The 24,217-nt window shown below is 40.4% G+C and overlaps 1 protein-coding gene across 1 annotated transcript; it reads right to left on the reverse strand.

Moving 5' to 3' along the window:
• Positions 1–517: 517 nt before the first annotated feature.
• On the reverse strand, positions 518–5,126 carry LOC104441100 (vesicle-associated protein 4-2). The gene is given in 9 exon segments (XM_010054104.3): positions 518–849; positions 934–999; positions 1,001–1,054; positions 1,187–1,264; positions 1,629–1,747; positions 1,871–1,952; positions 2,214–2,284; positions 4,480–4,623; positions 4,626–5,126. Coding segments are annotated over 9 exon segments (798 nt in total). The 5' UTR covers positions 4,750–5,126; the 3' UTR covers positions 518–789.
• Positions 5,127–24,217: the final 19,091 nt, after the last annotated feature.

Below are 24,217 nucleotides of genomic sequence, written 5' to 3' on the forward strand. Positions count from 1 at the left end.
GTCATTGATTTGTGAGGTTCTTGTAACTTCTAATTTGTTTTTATAAAATTCCAAATTGCTTGCCACATGTCAATTTCTAACCAAATCCAACTTTATAGTATATACTACTGTAAATGCTCGGATTTGGTAATTTCTTTTCCTACTTTGTGCTGACACAAAACAGCAGAAGAAGGCAGGGTAAGGACCTCAGCTCTGCATTCTGTCTTAACATATGCCCTCCAAAACAAAAAAAGAAGTCCAAAAGCATCATGTCATTAACTTCATTCGGTAGCCATTACTCATTTCTCCTTACATACAGGAGGAGCAGAGCTAATTCTTGTTTTCCCTTTTCATTTGATTGATCAATTGCTGCAGATTCAGTACACACGACTCACCACTCCACACAAACTCAGAAGCTTAGCAATTGGAACTCTGGCAAATGCAATGCCAATAACAATATGTCAAGGAGAAGAATTATCCACCTTTTGAACACTTTGTTCAATAACGACAGACCGGGACAACTAGTGATGAAGAATGATTGGTGCCTCGAAAGACTCAGCCAACTAAACGGACAATTTCATGTATGATAAGGAGGAAACCCACGTTATCTACAAGCACCGAGTATCTTGCACCTCAAATCACAGAAAATTAACTGCGCTTTTTTTACAAATGAAGTTGTAGTTTCCTGCACAATTCCTCGGGGACATCTCTCACATTACACTTGAAACGAAGAGGCACGGGCCAAAATGAAGCCAACAAAGTACTGTAAATTTTTAATCAACTCTGACTAAATCACTCGGTAAATAAACCTTACACCGAGTCCACCCCTTCCACCTGCTGTCGCGCAAGATATCTTTCCCTTCTCTCCTTCTACACGCATCAGAGAATATATGTCCGTTAGACAGCAAATAGATATTATGAAATGAAATTTGTTGAATGTCCTCATTGACTCACCCATTCATCAATGACGAGCCCTTCTCCAATGATCTTTGGACCCGCATCTTCTGGAGGTTTCTTTTTTTGCCTCCACGGCAGCATCAGCTTCAACCAACTGGCGCTTCAGCTTTTCTAGAGCCTAACAATAAACCAAAAGAAAAGGTCCACAAATCTTCAAAATGGCAGAGTTCAAGAACGTATTGCACATAATTCACATGAAAACGGTGGTCATACAAAACAACATTTAAGAAGCACAAACACTGCTACATACTGGACAAGGACGCTCGGGGTCTAGAAAAATAACCCGCAGTATGCGCTCTACCACCACTTGATCCTTCTGCTCATCAAACTGCATGAGAGTTAACATGAAATTACATAAGTAAGATGTTCAAGCCAAAAGCAAGCCTAAACACATCTTTGCACAGACTAGGTGAAAATAGATAGGGTTGGTATTCAGAACAATCATGAATCTCGCATTCAACAAAGGCAGCCAGATGACTTCCATTTTAACTTAAGAAATTTGACTAAATTTCCTGGACAAGAAATGATTGAAAAAGATTCAAGCAAGTAAAAAAAGCTACAAGCCTAGGACACAGCACCCAAAAATTGGTCACCTATGTTAGTTAATCAAGAATGGAAAGTATACATCTCAAATTAGGACATGCAAGACCATCTTGATGGCAGGACATGATCAATACAGTTGTTGTACCCACCAGTTCAGGTACATATTCCATCATTCCTTTCACCTTCAGACACATAATCTTGAACTTGACCCTACTCTTCTGATTCATCGGTTTTTCATTGTTCTCTGGATGCTCCACAAACTTGAACACTAAAACAACACCACACACATGTAAGATCAACACGAAAAACATTGTCCGAACCTAATCTTTACATGTGCACATATAACAGATAAGCAAAAGAAACAGCTTGTCCAACATAACCATATTCTTACCTGTTGCTATGATACTTTCACCAGGAGCAAGGATTGCCCCAGGAGGACGCATGAAACAGCTTTTAGGTGCAGTTGTTTGAAACTACAGGAAAATAAAACAAAAGAATAATTGAAGTTCCTTGCACAGATATTTATCCAAATACATTAAAAAAAGAAATGCATAAAAGCATTCACAAAGAATACAAAGAGCTTCTAACACTACATTTCTTAGATCAGAACATATTGTGGTGTTTATTCACATACGTCCGGGGGCCACACACAAAGATACATGCATAGATACACACTAGAGAATATACATGAAGAAACAAACAAACATCAATAGTATAGAATCTGTAAGTAGAACCTTGAAAGCCACAAAAGATTTGCTGATGTTTTTAATCTTGATGGCACTCCTAACTTGCTTGCCAGGTTCATCTACACAAAAAGTGCAGAATAATAGTTAAAAAAACATGTGAAGAATGACTGACCAACGAGGAAATGTCAAGCATGTCATTCAACTGTTTCACTAGTCACAAGAGATCAAAAGAGAGGAAGGACACTGCTCACTTGGTTGACTAAAATATAGAGCAACAACCTAGGGACCTCAAAACAAGTTTTTGTGAAGTAATAACTATCAAGTTAAGATGTTGGTGTTTACAGCCATAAAATGTGCTAATGAATAAAAAGCTTGCATAATCACAAGGCCGCCCTATTGATTCTTCTGCGAACTTCCCAATTAAGAATGGATAGTGCAGAGAGCAGCCTTTATTCTGTTCAAAGCGCTTACTGATAGATTGCAGTATAGCTTTCACCTATCAGCAACTGACAATTATAAGGGGGTGGTAACAAAAGCAGCAGATGGCATAAACAGCACGCAAAAGTTCAAAATAGTCCGAGACATTCAGAGTAATGTGTCATTTCAACATGCATAAGAAGCAGCAAAGTCATAAGGGACTATAGCATGTTCCATTGCCAAGATTATCCAATAGTAGCCCACCTGAACAACGATTTGAGCACTTTAAATTATGACAAGTCCTTCCAAGATGAAGCTGATCTCTCTCTACACATACACACACACTAACCCAAGCAAAAAGCAGTTTGTCAATGATCCTAAACATCACCTCTAATCAAGATTGGACTGGACCTGACATCTACATTACAGCCCTTACTTGTTTAATTTAGCTTCAGAGCTATAAAATGACAAAATCCAGCATGATATGGAAATATTCCTTTGATAACCCAATGACAAGAAAACTTTGCAGCATCAACCCACACTGCAACTTTTACCATGCTAACATAGCCAAGAAGTGACTCTGGCACTAAGAATGTGGTGTCCAACATAACTCAACTAAAATTTGAGAACCGTCAGGGCCCCAATTATCTCAATTTTCTCCATGACCACAAAGTCTCCTTCAGTTACTACTGCTCGATCACATATACCAGCACTAGACAACTTATCGTACCCTCAAACAGATATGAAATTCAACTATTAAAGGTAGCCACTCAACAAGAACAACAAATTTTGTTTTGCTTTTGGAGCAATTTTCTAGAAGTCTCCACTTCAGGATAAAGAGGGTAATCTCAGACAGATGGAACACTAAAACAGATCAAACATCTCCAGCATCCAAATTGGAAATAACACAGAGCCGAAGATTGAATAAAGAAAGAAATTTCAGAGAAGCTATTAGTCATGAACTGCTAGATGGATTCATAAGTGAAACGCTGCAATACATGACTGAGAAGAAGTCAGGAAGGTTGATGTCTCATGCACTTCCTTTTTTACGTTGGTTGGACATTGAACATCAAAAGACTAGAGGAAACACCCTAAAAACCAAAGCATTGCTACTTTACCATCCAAGTCACATCAAGGACGGACTTCAGAGTTTCACATAACCAATCTGGGAATGGTGTTTCCCCAAGTAACGCAGTTGTTAAAGTGCCATGCCAACATGGATGTTCTACTTGAAGAATGAAATGCCCGTGTTTCTAAAACTGTTTCCCCCAACATCTGAAAAAAACTGGGAAATCAGAATCAAGTAGCAAGCATTCTTGTAAGCTAGCTGATTCTCCTGACAAAAAGCCATACCTAGGTCATAATTAACCACGTGCTACATCAAAATCCAACACAGACACCTAAGAAATCCTAATACAACACAGTTAAAGTATATCATGCTTTGACCTATAAGTAACTCGAGTACTTCAGTAACAAAGATACAAAACACAAGTGGATCAGACAAGAGGCTGACATATTTTCTTAGCTTGCTGGTAGTATACTACACAACAAGCATATAATGCCGATTAGATATCCTAAGGCAAACTTTAACTCAGTGAATAAATACACTTAAAAGGCACCTCATCCACAATCAGTAAGTATGATCTTCTGGGCAACCGTTAATTCTCATGTCTACCGCAACAAGCAGTCATTTTCCAAAACCCAACTACTCTTGAAACTGCCGATGAGAGAAATCGCGTCAATTGAGCTCCCAAACTCAATTCACTGTAAACAACACGCGCCAACATGAAATCACCAAAAACAAATCAAGACCCGAACCTCAAAAGATCAAATCAATCGACACCAATTCGCGCAGCAGACCAAACCACATCAAGAATTCGAAGCGAAATCAACCTACATGGGAAGTAGAGCTTCGTGGACGGATCAAGCTTCAACCTCCGCCGCGTCGGGAGCAGCGACTTCGCCACGGACGACACCGAGCTCGACCCGTGATGCCCATCCGATCCCTCGACCTGGGGCCCGCCGGGGAGGTGGTGACCCCGAGGTGCGAGACCGCGGACGCCGACGACGAGCTGTTCTGCGCTGCCCCCGAGCTCCGGAACGGCAGCTTGAAGAAGCCCCAGACCTTGCCCTGATCGGAACTCGGCTTCTGCTCCACCACTGCCATCACAGCCCTTCACTTACCATATAAGTCCCAAGAAAAAGCAAGAAGTACCCACAAAACTTCCCCCTCTCTGCGCTCTCGCCGATCCGAAACTCGGATACCCACCAACCAAGATCGAATCTTTCGAGCACCCGGAGCGCGAACGGCGGATGCTGTCTTCTGGGTCGGATTCGATCGAGCCGAAAGAACGGCAAAGGCTCGCGCTTGAAGGCGAGAGGGGATTCAAATCCAAGATGGGCAGGGAGCAGGGAGCAGAAATGGAGAGGAGAGAAGGAGGAGACGGATCTGAGAGTGGGGATTGAGGCGGATTTAAGTACGCGGGGGCTTCACGTCCGCACCCGACTGGCTCGCTTTCGCTCTTCTTTTTATCGAGAGTTTTCATCGCCACTGTTCTTCTTTGATTGAGCGGGGACAACGGTGAGGTTGGAGCAGTGAAAACGACGTCGCCCCGCTGGGGGATCCACGCGGTTTCATTGCCCACCTTCTCTTTCTACCAGTGATTCTTTAAGGGAATTCTTGGTTTTTTCGATAGGTCAATTACACAATTTCTGTGAAATTGACGCTTTTAGGTCCGGAAAAGAAGGTTCAGGTTCAATCTTTGAATTCCCCCCTCCCCAATTCAAAGAGGTGAACTACGTTTCATCCCGGAATGGACCCCGTCTCATCTCCTATTGTGTGGTACTCGAGGGAATTAGAGTGGATGGCACGAGTTGATCATACCCCTGCCCCTGTTGATATTAGTGATCTCAAGATCAAATTGCAAGGCTTATCTTGCGACTTATGCACGAGATGAATGGTTGATTATAATGATGGAACTTCATGGATTGGAGTGAAATTTCTCTTGCATCGGTAAAATGTATAGTCTAGTATAGATTAAAAAGAACAATTTTAAAAGGTTTTATATAAAAATTAGTATGGTAATAATATGATAGATTGTTTTTTTCTTTTTATTAGTAAAAAGATAGAAAAGAACAATCAATACTAACAATCCCCTTTAAACATTAACATGAGGGTTTTTACACATGTTAATAGAATATTCTTGGTTCTAGACAAAATCATTCTACCCACTCGTGACTTAAATGTCTGTAAGATTATGAATCCTATCATTGCAATCCCACAAATATGTTAAAATTTAAGAAATCTCTTTTTATTGGAACACGTCATAGTTAAGACATGTGGTCAAAAATGTTGAAAGATTCGGTCAAAACATAAATCAAACTTACGATCTCAAAAAAATGAGTGACTTTTTACTAGAATAGACCAAAATTGGGTAAGACCGTCGTTGAGTATTGAATACGGTCGATTTGGTACAACATTGTCCTATGCGAAATTTAACTTTTCGGTTCTGTTAACATATAAAATAACATAAAAAAAAAAATTGTTTTCTTGGAGTCCCACCCGGTGGGACAAAACCTGGGGTTGTGGAAAATGAGGGCCACTTTTCAGAGGGCCGTTGACGCGGGTGCGGTTGACTTTCGGTGGAAGTGGCGTCAGTTTTAATGTCTTCTTTGGTGCCGTGTGATTGGAGTTCTATTTTCTTTTTGTTTTTTAGGTGATGGGATTGAGTGGGATTAGTTGATGGTTCAATTGATTTGAAATATTTTTTTAAATTAGACGTGGAGCCACATTAAGTGTGAATGCAAGAAAATTAGGTCGGGAGGACAAGAGGCGTACACTATTTTTCTCGAAGACATCTTTGACTCTCTTTGCCATTATCCAAAAATTTGAAGCAGTAAATAAAATATCAAATCATGATGAGAAAATGACGTAAGTAATTCTTAAATGTTGGCTTTATGAGCAATGTAATTCCTAAATTTTAATTTGTTTAATATAACTCATGAACTTTATTCAAATGTGTAATATTGCGCATAAACTTTCAATTTATTCAATGCAAATCCATGACCTTTTAATACATGTTTAATTTAATTTCTTAACTTGTATGAAAATATTCAATATTATTTTTGGACTTGAATAATAAAATGATATCACTAAATATTTTCATATAATTTAAGAAAAAAATTGAATATTTATCAAAAGTTTATGAACTTTATTAAATAAATTAAAATTTTATGGACGATATCATACATTAAGCTAAAGTTTAAAGATAATATTGAACAATTAAAAGTTCAAGAATTATATTGTACATTACATCAAAATTAATAAACTCTTTGTGTCTTTATCCCATTTATGAACCAAATAAAACCATTGAAAATAGACAAGTTGCCTCATTTTGGTGTTTTACAAGGAAGACGAGCATTTCTCTATCTATGGTCCTATGGAACAAGTCCATTTGGTCCATGCTATTTTTTGGGATTGGATTACCTTGATGAATTAGTGTTGCTCTCATGATAAATAGAAGCAAAAATGTAATTGACACTCATAAATATGACGATTTTCAAAACTCTCCGGTCTCTGACCTCCCTATATACTCTAAAAAGCTAAGTGAAACGTGATGTCTCTATAAAACTTGTAAAGTGAAGTCTAGCTGACATGTATATATAAGTGTTGTTTTATACAATAAGATCTACCATTTATTAACTTTAGATGGATTAATCTTGTATGCAAACTTGCAGGGTTGGGAAAAATACTCCGAAATGAGTAAAGTACTTGGAAATTTGCCCAAATATTTGTATGTAAATCTAACATTGGGATGGTTAAGTGGCGATGTCGTCATTGCTTTTATTGTTATTACAACTATTATTGTCATAATCATCATCTTAATAAATTAAAGTTGGTGGGTTGACATCTAATTAACCAAACATAAGGCAAGTAGCTTCCTATTCTACTCTACATTCACCTGCTCCTACTATCTACTCCTCCTTCTTAGCTTTCATTTATTTTATTTAATTTTTCATTATTTTATGTAAACTATCCAACAATATAATATATATGACAGATTTTGACATATCAATATAAGGTACACTACAATACACCATAAGAAAATATAGTTTGATCTTGATAGGAATTAAGTATATTATGATTCACATTAATCGTATTTGTGTATATTCATATATCCACACTTAATTGTAGGGGTAAAAGGTTTTAGAGTTAGTCCAGATTCCATCTAGAATTTACCCATCATGATAGGTTCTTGAATTTTCAGAACCCGAAACCTATCGTGCATGCTTTTAAACCCGACACCTATTCTATCACGGTGTCAAGATCGGTTTCAAAGTCTATTTAGGTTCTATTAGTATTCTTAATAAAACAATTGTAGTGAGCCATCATCTTTAATGATCATCATTTGTTGTTACAATATACTAACTACAACTCATTTAGATAAATGAAAAATATGAAACATTACTAAGCAAAATTCTCAATCATGGATATCGATGGAAATGAAGACTCAAACTAGTCGTTCCAAATTATACATTCATCATTGGATGCCACGGAATACCACAAGATCACACACAAACATAGAACCAAAAAGAAAAAACACAAAGACTTGTTCCAAGTTATTGGTTTCGGAACCTTGAACCTAGAACCTAGAACCCGAACCTACCCATTGCAACCGAATCCTTAATTTTTGGGATCTTGAACTTACCTTGCATATCCTAGAATTTGGAACTGAACCTATTTTCATCGATTCGGTCCTTCTATTCTTGATTCTATCCTAAAACCATGCTCGCTTCTACTTAATTAGACTTTTATCCGATATGCATGCCTTGTGGATTCTTAACGTGAAATTAACGTGATGTATTCCACAATAACTTTTATTGGAATAAAGATTCCATTACTTCTTACGTTAATTCAGCATCCTTAAGTTATATATGTACCGACAAGCTTAGAAGGCACTAAACTTTTCCATGAAAAGAATGTTATAAACTAGCTACATTCAAAATATGGATATCAATTTAAATTAATAGCGTCACAAACTTTGTAAAGATGTCTCACATATTAGAGAATGTTTGTTCAAAAGATTAAAGAAAAAGACTAAGCTTAATGTACATAGACTCATTTCATTACAAAATATTGCAAAATACCAAATATGAATTTATTGAATATATATTTCCTCATCTCTTTAGGTGTTTATTAAAAGATTGTTCATGATACGTCTTCCAACCTTAGAAAAGAACTACATAAATAATTGTACTGATAGCTATGCTTCATATGAAAGGGTACAATCTCGAAGTATATCTTTCTAGATTAGTCGATTGATGTTGCAAAATGGTTCTTTTCTAGGTAGCGTGCAAAACGATGCCAATTGAATGTAGAGCCTCCTCTTTCTAATTTTTCGACAAATCTTCCATATCAATTATGACTATGAATTTGACCAAAAATTTATGACTATTAAAACTTCTCGTGTAATTTCCTTTCCACATATAAAAGATTGATCATCTATCAAACTTCCCGATGCTTAGTTCCTCATAAAGTCATATGCATAAAATTATAAAGTAGAAGCGAGCCCAAACAAATCGGGCCTAAACTTCGAGTCTTTCGGCAAGTAAAACCTCAGCCCGTTTCACAGTGATCCATGGAGAGCAAGACCATATATTAGTAGTGATCAGGAAGAGGCTATATCGATTTCAAGGTAATTGGGTTTTGTGAGAAAAGAGTCGATTGTCTTTCACGAGCCCACAAGTTCGATTTACGTCATATAAACTGCTCGTGCCGGATTTAAAATCTGCAATGCTCTCTATGCTACACGACATTGTTACACCATCTACAAAAGGTTGAGATGAACTGAGTATTCCCAGCCTACATCACTGGCCGAGGAGAAGAGTGAACACCCAAAAGGTCTGGAGCTATGCCTAGCATTCAAAGCCATCAACTGGACCAACTGTGCTTATTAAGGTATTGGTACACTGCAAACTCTTTTGAGTTATGTCGGGATATTTCCCTAGAGTTGAGTGACCTTATGTACACGAACATGCTGTTATCAACATCAGATATGCTGCAAAGAGTACTTAATTTCTGCATGAATGGACTTCACTCAATCAGTTGAACTAGTCATTCGACCATGTGCTCACTCGTATCCTTACACGTCCCGACACCAACACAGTTGATTAGTTCTCGGATTCCTCACCTGGACCGGGATGTTTGACAGGCTCGGGCTCGACTGCGGCAGCAAGATTAGCTATTTCGCACCTAGCTCAGTATTAGATAACGCTCCTTGAGTAGAGCCATGTAAAGAAAAACAACAAAGAAGCTCACAAATCGATCTGTCTGAATTGAACAGTTCAGAATGTCTTTACTGTCTTTATGTTTAGAACGAGGTAACCCCAGAAGAAAAGGAAACCCACAAAACTATTAGAAGCAATCCTCACGAGATTTCACCATGCGTACACATGTAGACATAGACATATATTTACAGTATACATACGCGTATACGGATTCAATCAATACGGCCCCCAATTACAGCTCAAGAACATGACGGTCCACAGCGACTCCTCGGCTCGCTTGTACACCTTGCCGTCGTGCTTCGCTGGTGAGTCCATAGCACCGGAGAATCGCCTCGCCTGCTTCGAGTCCCTCAGGGACTTAATCCCCGACGAGGACTGGTCTCTGATCCCCTGCGTCAGCCGGCTCGCCGCCTGGTACACAGCCCTCCCCATGAACCTCAGGCTCATCGAAAACCGCAGCAAACCAACGATGGAAACTGACTATGCTTTGAGAGTTGTTGCACAGAACTTTGAGGACAACAGTTGTTGACGAAACGACAAGCTTTGATATATAAACACAGAGAGAGAGACAGAGAGAGAGAGGAAATGGATGCGGAAGCGAATCTAGAAACTACTGGCGGTCACCTCGATGAAATGAAGGCGGGACAGTGGTATGGTGATATCCTGTGGGCCAGTGCCACTGGATATTTCGTGGCGGCGGCGGCGGCTTGTAGATATTTCTCGAGGATAAGGACGAGTTCATCTTGGAAACTATTGATACAATGAACAAGGAATTGACATGCAAAACGCAGAAGACTGGAACTCGGGAGGTCCGAGAAGGGAAATGTTCATCTAGCCGTGAAGTTAAACCTAACAAAGAAACGGTGGCTTTTGCACCACTAAATTTTGCCAAGAAAACCATTTAACTTGCTTAACCGGTATCCTTGGAAAAATTAGGGTTGAAAACTCTTACATCAAATCCCACCAAGTGAGATTCCTTGGAAATGATTATACACGAGAAAAAAAGCCTAAAGGAAAAATATTAAATCTCGATTACTGTAAGGATGGAATAGGATGGCAAATCATCTCCTGTTATTATATTATTATGGACTATTTGTGTAATTTCATGCCATGATCAAAATATTTCAATATAAAAGATTGTCGATTATGCCAATTTCAAGTTGACCGTATTATGTTATATCGTGTTCAATTTAGGTTCTTGTTTCTCAATAAACTTGTATTGTATTTGAGCGTTCTTAGTTGTTGTATTATATATTGTGAGCATGAAACAGATTATATTCATTTTCCTACCTACATCGCAGTGTAGTTTGATTTTTGTTTTCTTCTAGCATCAAATCCCACAACAGAGATAAGTAAATTTCTTTCTCAAAAAAAGGAGGCTTACTCGAGGTTCTTGGCTTGCAAAGTAAAGGAGTTTGTGCCATTAGTATTCTTAACGAATAAAATCCTTTGGAAAAAACATTGAAAGTCCAATTTATCTATATTATTTGCGAATTGGATATTTGATATTCTTTACTTATGAATTGCTAAACAGCTTTCATTTTGTTTTGGACCAATAATTCACCCTCTAAATCATTGCTTTTGATTACCCCCATGAATACCTTTGTCTTGAATAATGTCATTGGATTTGTTTTATTTCAATATTGCAGTAGCACACATGCAAAAGCAATGATTTTCTAGGGCATATTAGTAAATAGTCACCCATAGGGGTGAGCAAAAGCAATTGCTCGACCACCAGTCGTGGTGGTTATGCTTTGGGTAGGTTTCGGTGAACCTTTGCGAGAGAGGTAAAGAGTTCAAACCTTTGCAAAGCAAAAGCTCTGAGCGGAGTTAACTTAAGTATGCTGCTTGGGGATGGTGGGTCCTCCCGCTCGGAGCTTTATGCTTGCCTACCGGGCGGTTGCTCGAAAGAAAAAAAGCAACTATTCGGACTGAACCAAACTAGCTGGTTTTGGGTGATTTCTGAGGTCACCAATCTAGTCGGGCTCTCAATTCCAGAGGTGGAATCCCCACCCGGACCACAGTGATTATTTTTAATTTATTCAATTTTGTTACTCCCATATAGAGTTAGCTTCTTCGCTTTGTTCCCAAGAAAAATCTGTTCGTCCATGGTCATCGCCGCGTTGCTCGTCCAAACCGAACCACCCGTTCCATTCTCTCCGTTGTCGCTTGCAGCCATGGAGGAGCCGTCGTCACTAGCTCCAAATTCAAGCCCTCTTCGTTGTCGCTCGTGGCCATGGATGACCCGCCATCTAGAAGTTCGCAAGCCAAATCTAGAGGCACAAACTTAGGGCTAAACCAGTGACTCATCCAAGCTAAGCCACTCCTCCATCGTCCAGGCTCGCTAAATTTGTGGACAAACCACCTCGCGAGCCATAAACAAGGCCATTTTGGACGGGCAATGAGTAGGTGACCACAAGCGACGCTAAAAGGAGTGTCTCACTTGGAAGCATGAAAGGTGCTCTATTGGTGGCGATGGTGGGGAAGCCACCGATTCAGGTTTCTAGTTCCAGTAAATGAGGAACCGGTCCCACCTGTCCGTGAAATGAAGCAAGAAATTGTGAAGAAGATAAGAGAGTTTGGGAAAAAAATGCATAGTTTCATTGTATATTCTTGATATACAGACCTCTGTAAATATAATACAGAAATAATACAATAATGGCAATAGTATATTCTGTGAAATCAAATCTAATATCAATCTAAATCCCTAATTAATTTGTGCACGATCATAATCAAAGTATGATTCCGAGCATATCTCCAGGATTTCATGCATATCTTCCAACACTCCCCCTCAAGCTGGTGGCTGGTAGATATTCAAAACGCCTAGCTTGCTAAACAAATATGCATAGGGTTTCCACTTATCAGCTGGAACGTATGGTGATTGACAAGGGGATGGGTAATTGATGTGAGTAATTTTCCTAAAATTTGTCTTCTAGGATGAAGCTGCATAGGGTTACTGCAGATAGTCCACGCCAGGTGTGGCGTGGAAAGCAACGAAATCATTCGTTCAATCATTCAGGGGCAAAGTCAATGACATTGAGTTCTTCACTTCTTTTCTGACAGCCGATCATCATCAACGTGTGGTCGAGAGAGACTTGCGGCTAAGGGTTTTGGAAAAAGTACCAGCTAGGATCGTAGATTTTCAATCCAATGACTTAGGCTGCGTTTGTTTGTATTCTTTTTTTTTTTGTTTCTAAACACTTTTTCTGTTTTTTTGTTCCTGGGAACAAAAAATGAACAAAAACACGTTTGGGTGCGTTTACTTTTTGTTCTTTTGTTCCCGTGAACAAAAAAAACAAACAAGAACACAAATTTTGTGTTTCTTGTTTCAAACACTTTTGAGAAACACTTTTGTTTTTTTTTTTTTTTTCTATTATTTTCTTGTTCTTTTTTTCTTTTGGCCGGTGCCGGCCTCGGCCATGGCCGGCGACCGGCCGACGAGGGCCGCGGCCTCGCCCAACCACGGCGAGGCTCGCCGCCCGAGGCCGACGCTCACCAGTCCCCTGGCGAGGCCGAGGCTCGCCGTAGCCGGGCGAGGGTCGGCCTCGCCATGGTTGGGCGAGCGAGGCTCGCCGGCCACCGGGCGAGGTCGGCCTCGCCGGGATCTGGGCGAGCTCGAGCTCGCCCGGCCATGGCGAGGTCGACCTCGCACCGGCTCGGGCGAGCTCGATCTCGCCCAAATCCGCGAGGCCGAGCTCGCCCGGCGGCCGGCAAGCCTCGGCCTCGGCCGAGCCACCGCCGCGACGCCGACTGGCGTGGCTCGGCGAGGCCGAGTCTCGCCGGCCGCTGGCGAGGTCGGCCTCGCCGGATCTGGGCGAGCTCGAGCTCGCCCGCCCATGGCGAGGCCGACCTCGCGCCGGCCCGGGCGAGCTCGATCTCGCCCAAATCCGGCGAGGCCGAGCTCGCCACGGCCGGCGAGGCCGCGCGCCTCACCCGCCGCCGGGCGAGCTCGGGCCTCGCCGCCGGCCGCCAAAAGAAGAAAAAAAAATGAAAGAGAGAAAAGAAAAAAAGGAAAAATAAGAAAAAAATAAAAGAAATAAAAAAATTATCCAAATTTACCAAACATGTTTCTTTTATTTTTTATTCCCGAACAAGTTTACCAAACGCGTCTTTTTGTTCAAAAAAATTGTTCCGAACAAATACTTTTTCTATTTCTGTTCCTGGAACAATTTTTAAACAAACACAAACAAACGCGCCCTACCGCTTCGCGCCCACGCTTCGCTTTGCCGATAAGGAAGTGATTTCATTCGAGAGGAAGTGATTTCATTCGAGAAGAAGACAATTACCGAAGCACTACTCCTGCTACAAGCATTTGCACTAACATCATCATCATCATCTCTCTCTTGCATGCACTTGCGTGTGAGAATTCGACGGCGGTATCTATCACTATGAAAAGATTGGAGTCGAGTGCGGAGTTAGTATCTATCTTAATGAGCGTGATAATTTCCTCCACTCCTGACCAAAGAACCGATTCTCAAGTTACCTCCACCTTACTGACCAAAAAAAAAAAAAAAAAAAAAAAAAAGTTACCTCCACCTTTGGAGCAATCATGATAGTCGCTGAAATTGTCCCGTCTAGCCATCTCATTCGACTCAAATGGGTAACTGGATTGGCTCCACAAAACTTCATCCTTTTGGGGGAAATTGTCAAATTAATTTAGAACTTATTATATGATGCGTATTATGATTCACATTAATCGTTTTTGTGTATATTCATATATCCACACTTAATTGTAGGGGTAAGAGGTCTAAAGATAGGCCCCATTTGGTTCAAGTATTCCCAAGGGCTTTCGATCCTGAAAGCCCATTGAGAAAAATTTTAGGTGTTTAATTTAGCATTTGGAGGTATCATTTGCCAAATACTAGCATTTGTAATGCTGTGGAATGCTAGGTTTAATGAATTTTTTTCTTCCAATATTGCCCTCACCGATAATTGCGTTTTCTGTTTTTACCCTCAAAAACTATTGTTCATCATCTTCCTCATTGGACTTGTTTTTTCAAGAGTGAAGCTCAATCGACGAGCTCGGTCGGCTAGATCTGGTTGCCCACGCACCGCTGTCACCACGCACCACCGTCGCGTGGGTCACGGCCTCGAGCGGCGTTGCTTGGGGTCGCGCGACCCACGCGATAGGCCGAGCAAAGTGCTCACCGCCCCGAGCTGGTTGCCCACACACCGCCGTCGCCATGCACTACTCGTCGCGTGGGTCGTGACCTTAGGTGGCATCACCCGGGTCGAACAACCCGCCGCCTCCCCACCACCACTACCACCAGCCGCCTCCCCACCAACTCCGGTTGCCTCCCAATCATTCCCCTCTGCTTCAACATCTCCTCCTCCTTTTTCCTTTTCTTTTTTTCCCTTTTCTTTTCACCTCAAAGCTACATTGCAAAATACACCAAAATGAGAATACCCAAACACTTCAGATTCACCAAATGCCCATCCTTCTAAAGATACTTGGGGAAATGCAAAGCCATTTCTCCAAAATTGAACCAAACGGGCCCTTAGTCCTAGTTCCATTTAGAATTTACCCGTCATAATAGGTTCTCGAATTTTTAGAACTTCAAACCTATCATGCATGCTCTTAAACCTAAAACCTACTCTATCATAGGTTTTAACATCAATTCCAAAGTCTATTCAGTTCTATCAATATTCTTGATAAAACAATTGTAGTAGGCCATCACCTTTAATGACCATCATTTGCTATTACAATATATTGACTATAACTCATTTAGATAAATGGAAAATATGAACCATTAACTAAGCAAAATTCTCAATCATGGATATTGATGGAAATGAAAACTTAGACTAATGGTTTCAAATTACACACTCATCATTGGATGCTACAAAATACCTCATGATCACACACAAACATAGAACCAAAAAAGAAAAACACAAGGACTTGTTCCAAGTTATTGGTTTCGAAACCTAGAACTTACCCGTTGCAATCAATTCCTTAATTTTTGGAATTTGAAATGTACCCCACATATCCCGGAACCTGAACCACACCTATTTTCACCAATCCAGTCCTTCTATTCTTGGTTCTATCTTAAAACCATGCTCGCTTCTACTTAATTAGACTTGTATCTAATATGCGTGCCTTGTGAATTCTTAACGTGAAATTAACAGGATGTATTCCACAATAACTTTTATTGGAATAAAGATTGCATTACTTCTTACGTTAATTCAGCATCCTTCAAGTTATATATGTACCAACAAGCTTAGAAGGCAATTAACTTTTCCTGAAAAGAATGTTATAAACTAGCTATATTCGAAATATGGATATCGATTTAAATTAATAGCGTCACAAACTTTGTAAAGATGTCTCACATATTAGAGAATGTTTGTTCAAAAGATTAAAGAAAAGACTATACTTAATGTACATAGACTCATTTCATTGAATTGAAGGGGGATTGAAGTGTGTTGCAATTATAAAATATTGCAAAATACCAAATATGAATTCATTGAATATATATTTCCTCATCCCTTTAGGTGTTTATTAAAAGATTGTTCAGGATACGTCTTCCAACCTTAGAAAAGAACTACATAAATAACTGTACTTATAGCTATGCTTCATATGAAAGGGTACAATCTCGAAGTATATCTTTCTAGATTAGTCGATTGATTTTGCAAAATGGTTCGCTTCTAGGTAGCGTGCAAAACGATGCTAATCGAATGTAGAGCCTCCCTTTCTAATTTTTCGACAAATCTTCCATATCAATTATGACTATGAATTTGACCAAAAATTTATGACTATGAAAACTTTTCGTATAATTTCCACATATAAAAGATTGATCATCTATCAAACTTCCCGATGCTTAGTTCCTCATGAAATTATATGTATCAAATTATCAAGTAGAGGCGAGCCCAAACAAATCGGGCCTAAACTTCGAGTCTTTCGGCAAGTAAAACCTCAGCCCGTTTCACAGTGATCCATGGAGAGCAAGACCATATATTAGTAGTGATCAGGAAGAGGCTATATCGATTTCAAGGTAATTGGGTTTTGTGAGAAAAGAGTCGATTGTCTTTCACGAGCCCACAAGTTCGATTTACGTCATATAAACTGCTCGTGCCGGATTTAAAGATCTGCAATGCTCTCTATGCTACACATGACATTGTTACACCATCTACAAAAGGTTGAGATGAACTGAGTATTCCCAGCCTACATCACTGGCCGAGGAGAAGAGTGAACACCCAAAAGGTCTGGAGCTATGCCTAGCATTCAAAGCCATCAACTGGGCCAACTGTGCTTATTAAGGTATTGGTACCCCGCAAACTCTTTTGAGTTATGTCGGGATATTTTCCCTAGAAGTTGAGTGACCTTATGAACACGAACATGCGACTCGCGACATCAGTCACTGCCGTTATCAACATCAGATATGCTGCAAAGAGTACTTACTTTCTGCGTGAATGGACTTCACTCAGTCAGTTGAACTAATCATTCGACCATCCTAGCTCAGTATTAGATAACGCTCCTTGAGTAGAGCCATGTAAAGAAAAACAACAAAGAAGCTCACAAATCGATCTGTCTAAATTGAACAGTTCAGAATGTCTTTACTGTCTTTATGTTTATAATTAGGTAACCCGAGAAGAAAAGGAAACCCACAAAACTATTAGAACCAATACTCACGAGATTTCACCATGCGTACACTTATAGACATAGACATATATTTACAGTATACATAAGCGTATACGGATTTATCAATACGGACCCCAATTACAGCTCAAGAACATGACGGTCCACAGCGACTCCTCGGCTCGCTTGTACACCTCGCCGTCGTGCTTCGCTGGTGAGTCCAGAGCACCGGAGAATCGCCTCGCCTGCTTCGAGTCCCTCAGCGACTTCATCCCCGACGAGGACTGGTCTCTGATCCCCTGCGTCAGCCGGCTCGCCGCCTGGTACACAGCCCTCCCCATGAACCTCAGGCTCATCGAAAACCGCAGCAAACCAACGATGGAAACTGACTATGCTTTGAGAGTTGTTGCACAGAACTTTGAGGACAACAGTTGTCGACGAAACGACAAGCTTTGATATATAAACACAAAGAGAGAGAGAGAGAGAGAGAGAGAGAGAGAGAGAGGATATGGATGCGGGAGCGAATCTAGAAACTACTGGCGGTCACCTCGATGAAAGGAAGGCGGGACAGTGGTATGGTGATATCCTGTGGGCCAGTGCCACTGGATATTTCGTGGCGGCGGCGGCGGCTTGTAGATATTTCTCGAGGATAAGGACGAGTTCATCTTGGAAACTATTGATACAATGAACAAGGAATTGACATGCAAAACGCAGAAGGCTGGAACTCGGGAGGTCCAAGAAGGGAAATGTTCATCTAGCCGTGAAGTTAAACCTAACAAAGAAACGGTGGCTTTGCACCACTAAATTTTGCCAAGAAAACCATTTAACTTGCTTAACCGGTATCCTTGGAAAAATTAGGTTGAAAACTCTTACATCAAATCCCACCAAGTGAGATTCCTTGGAAATGATTATACACGAGAAAAAAAAAAGCCTAAAGGAAAAAAATATCAAATCTCGATTACTGTAAGGATGAAATAAAATGGCAAATCGTCTCCTGTTATTATATTATTATGGACTATTTGTGTAATTCATGCCATCATCAAAATATTCCAATATATAAGATTGTCGATTATGCCAATTTCAAGTTGACCGTATTATGTTATATCGTGTTCAATTTAGGTTCTGGTTTCTCAATAAACTTGTATTGTATTTGAGTGTTCTTAGTTGTTGTATTAGATATTGTGAGCATGAAACGGATTATATTCATTTTCCTACCTACATCACATTGTAGTTTGATTTTTTGTTTTCTTCTAGCATCAAATCCCACAACAGAGATAAGTAAATTTCTTTCTAAAAAAAAGGAGGCTTACTCGAGGGTTTTGGCCTGCAAAGTAAAGGAGTTTGTGCCATGAGTATTCTTAACGAATAAAAACCCTTTGGAAAAAACATTGAAAGTCCAACTTATCCATATTATTTGCGAATTGGATATTTGATATTCTTTACTTATGAATTGCTAAAGAGCTTTCATTTTGTTTTGGACCAATAAGGTTGCGTTTGTTAAAAAGTGTTTCTCGTTCCCGTGAACACAAATTTTGTTTTTTTGTTCCCGAAACAAAAAGGAAAATGTAAACGCATTTGTTTGCGTTTTTATTCCAAAATTATTTTTTTGTTCCCCGAAACACATCTCGAACGGAAATAAGAAACGAAAAAAAATTTATTTCTTGTTTCTAGAACAAAATTTAGGAACACTTTTCTTTTTCTTCTTCTTTTTCTTTCTTTTTTTCTTTGGCCGGCGACCCGGATGTCGAGGGCCAACGACCTCACCCAGAGCATTGCCGGCCCCGGCAGCTCGGCCGCCGGCCACCGGGTGAGCTCACCTCGCCCGATCCGGCGAGGCCAAGCTCGCCTAGCCAAGGCGAGGCTCGGCTCGCCGGCCGCTAGGCGAGTTCGGCCTCGCCGGATCCGGGCAAGCTCGAGCTCACCCGGCCAAGGCGAGGCCGAGCCTCACCCGGCCTACGACGAGGCTTGGCCTCGCGAGGATCGGCTCGCCATGGGCCGGCGAGCCGCGCCGTGGCTGGGCAAGGCCGCTCGGCCCTCGTCGGCCGGTCGCCGGCCATGGCCGAGGCCGGCGACCGGCCAAAAGAAGTAAAAGGAAAAAGGAAAAGAAAAAAAAAGAAAAAAAAAGAAAGAAAATAGAAAAATAAAATAAAAATATTAAAAATTAAAAGAAATAAAAATATATATATAAATTTACCAAACGTGTTTCTATTCTTTTTTATATTTCTAGAATTTACCAAACGTGTTTTTTTGTTCAAAAATTATTCTCTCAAGTAGAAATACCTTTTTCTATTTATGTTCCCAAAACAACTTTAAAACAGAAATGTTACCAAACGCACCCTAATTCACCCTCTAAATCATTGCTTTTGATTACCCCATGAATACCTTTTGTCTTGAATAATGTCATTGGATTTGTTTTATTTAAATATTGCAAAACAGTAGCACACATGCAAAAGCAATGATTTTCTAGGGCATATTAGTAAATAGTTACCCATAGGGGTGAGCAAAAGCAATCTGCTCAACCACCGGCCGTGGTAGCTCTACGGGTAGGCTTCGGAAACCTTTGCGAGAGAGGTGAGGAGTTCGAAACCTTGTGAAGCAAAGGCTCGGTGAAGTTACTTGGTGACTTAAGTGTCTTTGCCTGGGGTGGTGGGTCATCCCGCTACGTAGCACCCGGGGTTTACGCTTCGCTACCGGCTAAGGCAGCTTCCTCCAACACCAAAAAAAAAAAAAAAAAAAAAAACAACTGCTCGGACTCGAACAAACTAGCTGGTTTTGGGCCATTTCCAGGTCAGCAATTTAATCGGGCTCCCGATTCCAGAGGTGGAATCCCCACCCGACCACAGTGATTATTTTTTTTAATTTTATTCAATTTTTTTTATTTCTTATAAATTTGGGAAAAGAATTATTGTTACTCCCATAGAGAGTTAGCTTCTTCGCTTTGTTCCCAAGAAAAATCTGTTCGTCCATGGTCATCGCTGGCGTTGCTCGTCCAAGCCGAACCACCCGTTCCATTCTCTCCGTTGTCGCTTGCAGCCATGGAGGAGCCGTCATCACTAGCTCCAAATTCAAGCCCTCTTCGTTGTCGCTCGTGGCCATGGATGACCCGCCATCCAGAAGTTCGCAAGCCAAATCTAGAGGCACAAACTTAGGGCTAAACCAGCGACTCATCCAAGCTAAGCCACTCCTCCATCGTCCAGGCTGGCTAAATTTGTGGACAAACCACCTCGCGAGCCATAAACAAGGCCATTTTTGGACGGGCAATGAGTAGGTGACCACAAGCGACGCTAAAAGGAGTGTCTCACTCGGAAGCATGAAAGGTGCTCTACTGGTGGCGATGGTGGGGAAGCCACCGATTCAGGTTTCTGGTTTCAGTGAATGAGGAACTGGTCCCACCGGTCCGATTCTCGATTCTTGATTTTGAAAACTGGACCCTTGAGAACCAATCACTGCTAGTTGTCCATCATAAACAATATTAGCAATTCGTTCATCAAGAGTAGGTAGGCCTAGAACGTTTGATTACCCCTTTGTACAAAAAAGTAAAAGCCATTGAGTAGCTAATAAAGCCCAAAAGCCTCTCAACTTTCTTGGGCTTGTGACGCAAAGAGCCCTTTCCTTGTTTGACTTTTCTGCTTAGATAATAGAAATTTATACTTTCCATAACTGTTTTATTTACCTAGAAAAGACAATTTTTCCTTTTTATTTTTTCTTGCTAGCCAAAATCAGACGCACTTATTCTCCATCACTTGGTTGGTTCATATACATCGATAACCACAAAAGCAAATTCTTTTAATTATCCTTTTTATCTCTAGACTTAGCAAAAATTAGATTCCTAGTAAATCTTTGACGCACCGCCCTCCACTAGACACTAGCCTTCCACCACCATCCCATGGGCAGCCTCCACCACCCTCCGCCATCTCACCGGCATCCACCACCACCTCCCCGTTAGCATCTGCCTTCTCCAAGACATCCACCCCCACCACCGCCATGCTCTCCACCGCACGGGCAGCCTCCGCCACCGCGATACCCTCCACCATCCTATCAACCGCCACTTCAGTCCTGTCAGCCCCCACCTTCAACCTATCGACCACCACCATCACTTCCATCCCATCAACCAAATTGAACTGGTCGAAAATCGGACGCCTAGATTACTAATCAACTTTGGTGATAAACCTTTCTTTTTAATTTTAGCAGATGTAATCAGTTCATTCATATGGAAAGGAGTAAAATATACAAAGAGACTTCTCTGAATAGTACCGGTTGAGTCCACACGTGTTGCATTTCATCTCGTATTCTAGAACAGCCCAAAATCATGCGAAACCTGTTTAAACAAATCTTTCTAGATGCAACACAAAGATAATTAGTGAATATCTTAAGTTTTGTTGGCGAAATCGAAATGCAATAGTCACAATCCAAAGCAATTATCTAACCCATGACGACTGCATATCGGCTGGTCAACTCGTACACGCAGGCAGCTTTTCGGGCAGCTCAATCCACAAGCAAGCCCTAGATTTCTGCCAAGTCGTTACCCCTATTGAGTTTTTATAAAGCTTTTTATTGAATTAATTCATTTTAATATTCCTTAGTGGGTAATCCCTGTTTAATTTACATGAAATCAATCTGATTAGCAGCTTTCTGAATGCGGTGGGCAATTGATATTGGTCGGACGAGTTGGGGCTGTCTCCATGACCTCGTGCATGGAGACATAATACTTTAGATTATCTTTATAGTCATCTTGCATAGCGACCAAGTGCGTTCATGTTGCGCTCTTTTTTTTCCTTTTTCTTTTTTCAGTAGAAAATGATATCAGACAAGATCGCCACAAAGAATAATTTAAGGGGAATGAGATAAGACGAAGCCCTTAAAGAAATCTGAAAGATTTTCTAGGTTTCGTTCGAAGATAATCTGCTTTGTCATTTCCTTAAACAGCCTTAGGGAAAAAAATTCTTAGGTAAATTTCATTAAATTAATGTTTGACCACAAAGCCTGTCCCACCAAGGTAGACTAGACACGTATGGGGGCCTCTAAGCCTATGGAGAGAGAATGCTTCACGTGAAGTTTCTGATCGAGCCATGTTGCACGGCCCTTGATTTCTCATCTTACCAGGATTACGTGGGAAATGTAGAAATATCTAGCACTTGCCCGTGATTAATTATTATACTTTTTCTTTTGGATGACACCATGATTGGTTATCGGGTTTTTTAAACTTCGCTTCTGTGGTCTAGAATATAACAACGGTCGTTACAAGCTTAGATTAGGTTTATATTTTAATTTAGGACCATCGTGTCGATTTGCGCACCACTTTGTTCATTAAAATTGACGAGCTTCAATCGTTAGCCATGCCTTCATCTATCGACTTAAGTTTTCAGATGAATCAATTTAGAGCGCGCCTTGTAATTGCCATACGGTAGAGGTGCATGAAATCACGCTTACAAACATTGCCTCCCCATGTTTAAAAATAAGTTCACAATATTCTTTCTGACCTGCTTGTAAAGAGAGTGTTGAAGGGACATAATAATTCAATAGATAATCACAAGTCCATTTGTTTCGCGAAAAAAAAAAAATGATTTAGAAAATATTTTTCGAAAAATGATGCATTTATCTTTTAAAAAGTAGTCAATCAAAAATATTTCTCAATTGATAGTAATTTTATACCTAAATAGTTTTATGGATGATAAAAATAATTTTTATTTGTTCATTTTTATAAGTAACAAAAGCAACATATTTTAGAAAATGTTTTTGAATTACAAATTTTCCTTGAAATAAACGCACTTTTTCAGCTATGCTCAGCTTACATTTGGTACAGAACCAAATCAACTCTTCTCCAGAGCTAATGATATGATCTACCTTTCCGTTTGAGCTCTGTCAAGTAAAACTAGATGATCGGAGTTTCCACCGACCAGCTGGAACAGATGGTGATTGACAAGGGGATGATGGGTAATTGATGAGAGTAATTTTCCCTAAAATTTGTCTTCTAGGATTAAGCTGCATAGGGTTACAGCAGATAGTCCACGCCAGGTGTGGCGTGAAAACCAACGAAATCATTCGTTCAATCATTCAGGGGGCAGAGTCAATGACACTGAGTTCTTCACCTCTTTTCTGACAGGTGATCATCATCAACGTGTGGTCGAGAGAGACTTGCGGCTAAGGGTTTTGGAAAAAGTACCAGCTAGGTTCGTAGATTTTCAATCCAATGACTTACTGCTTCGCGCCCACAGTTCGCTTGGAGATAAGGAAGTGATTTCATTCAAGAAGAAGACAATTACTGAAGCACTAATCCTGCTACAAGCATTTGCACTAACATCATTATCATCTCTCTCTTGCACGCACTCGCGTGTGAGAATTCGACGGCAGTATCTATCACTATGAAAAGATTGGAGGCGAGTGCGGAGTTAGTATCTATCTTGATGAGTGTGACAGTTTCCTCCGCTTCTGACCAGAGGATTGATTCTCGAGTTACCTCCATGTCTGGAGCAATCATAATAGTCGCCAAAATTGTCTTGTTGAGTCATCTCATTCGACTTGACCGGATATCTAGATTGGCTCCACAAGACCTCATCCTTTTGGGGGAAATTGTCAAATTAATTTACAACTTATAATACAGATGTTGATTCAATTCTAAAGTTTACGAATCACTAATTTAATTTTAGATTTTTATATGAGTTTTTAATGTAGTATTGCCAGTCAAAATTCGTTAGGTTGGTCTAGCTAGTCACATCATACCTCATCTTTCATTACTCCAAAATGTTTCTTGGATCAACCTTTTTAGTCAAGATACCAT

Source organism: Eucalyptus grandis, chromosome 4, assembly GCF_016545825.1.
Source record: "Eucalyptus grandis isolate ANBG69807.140 chromosome 4, ASM1654582v1, whole genome shotgun sequence".
Lineage (NCBI taxonomy): Eukaryota > Viridiplantae > Streptophyta > Magnoliopsida > Myrtales > Myrtaceae > Eucalyptus > Eucalyptus grandis.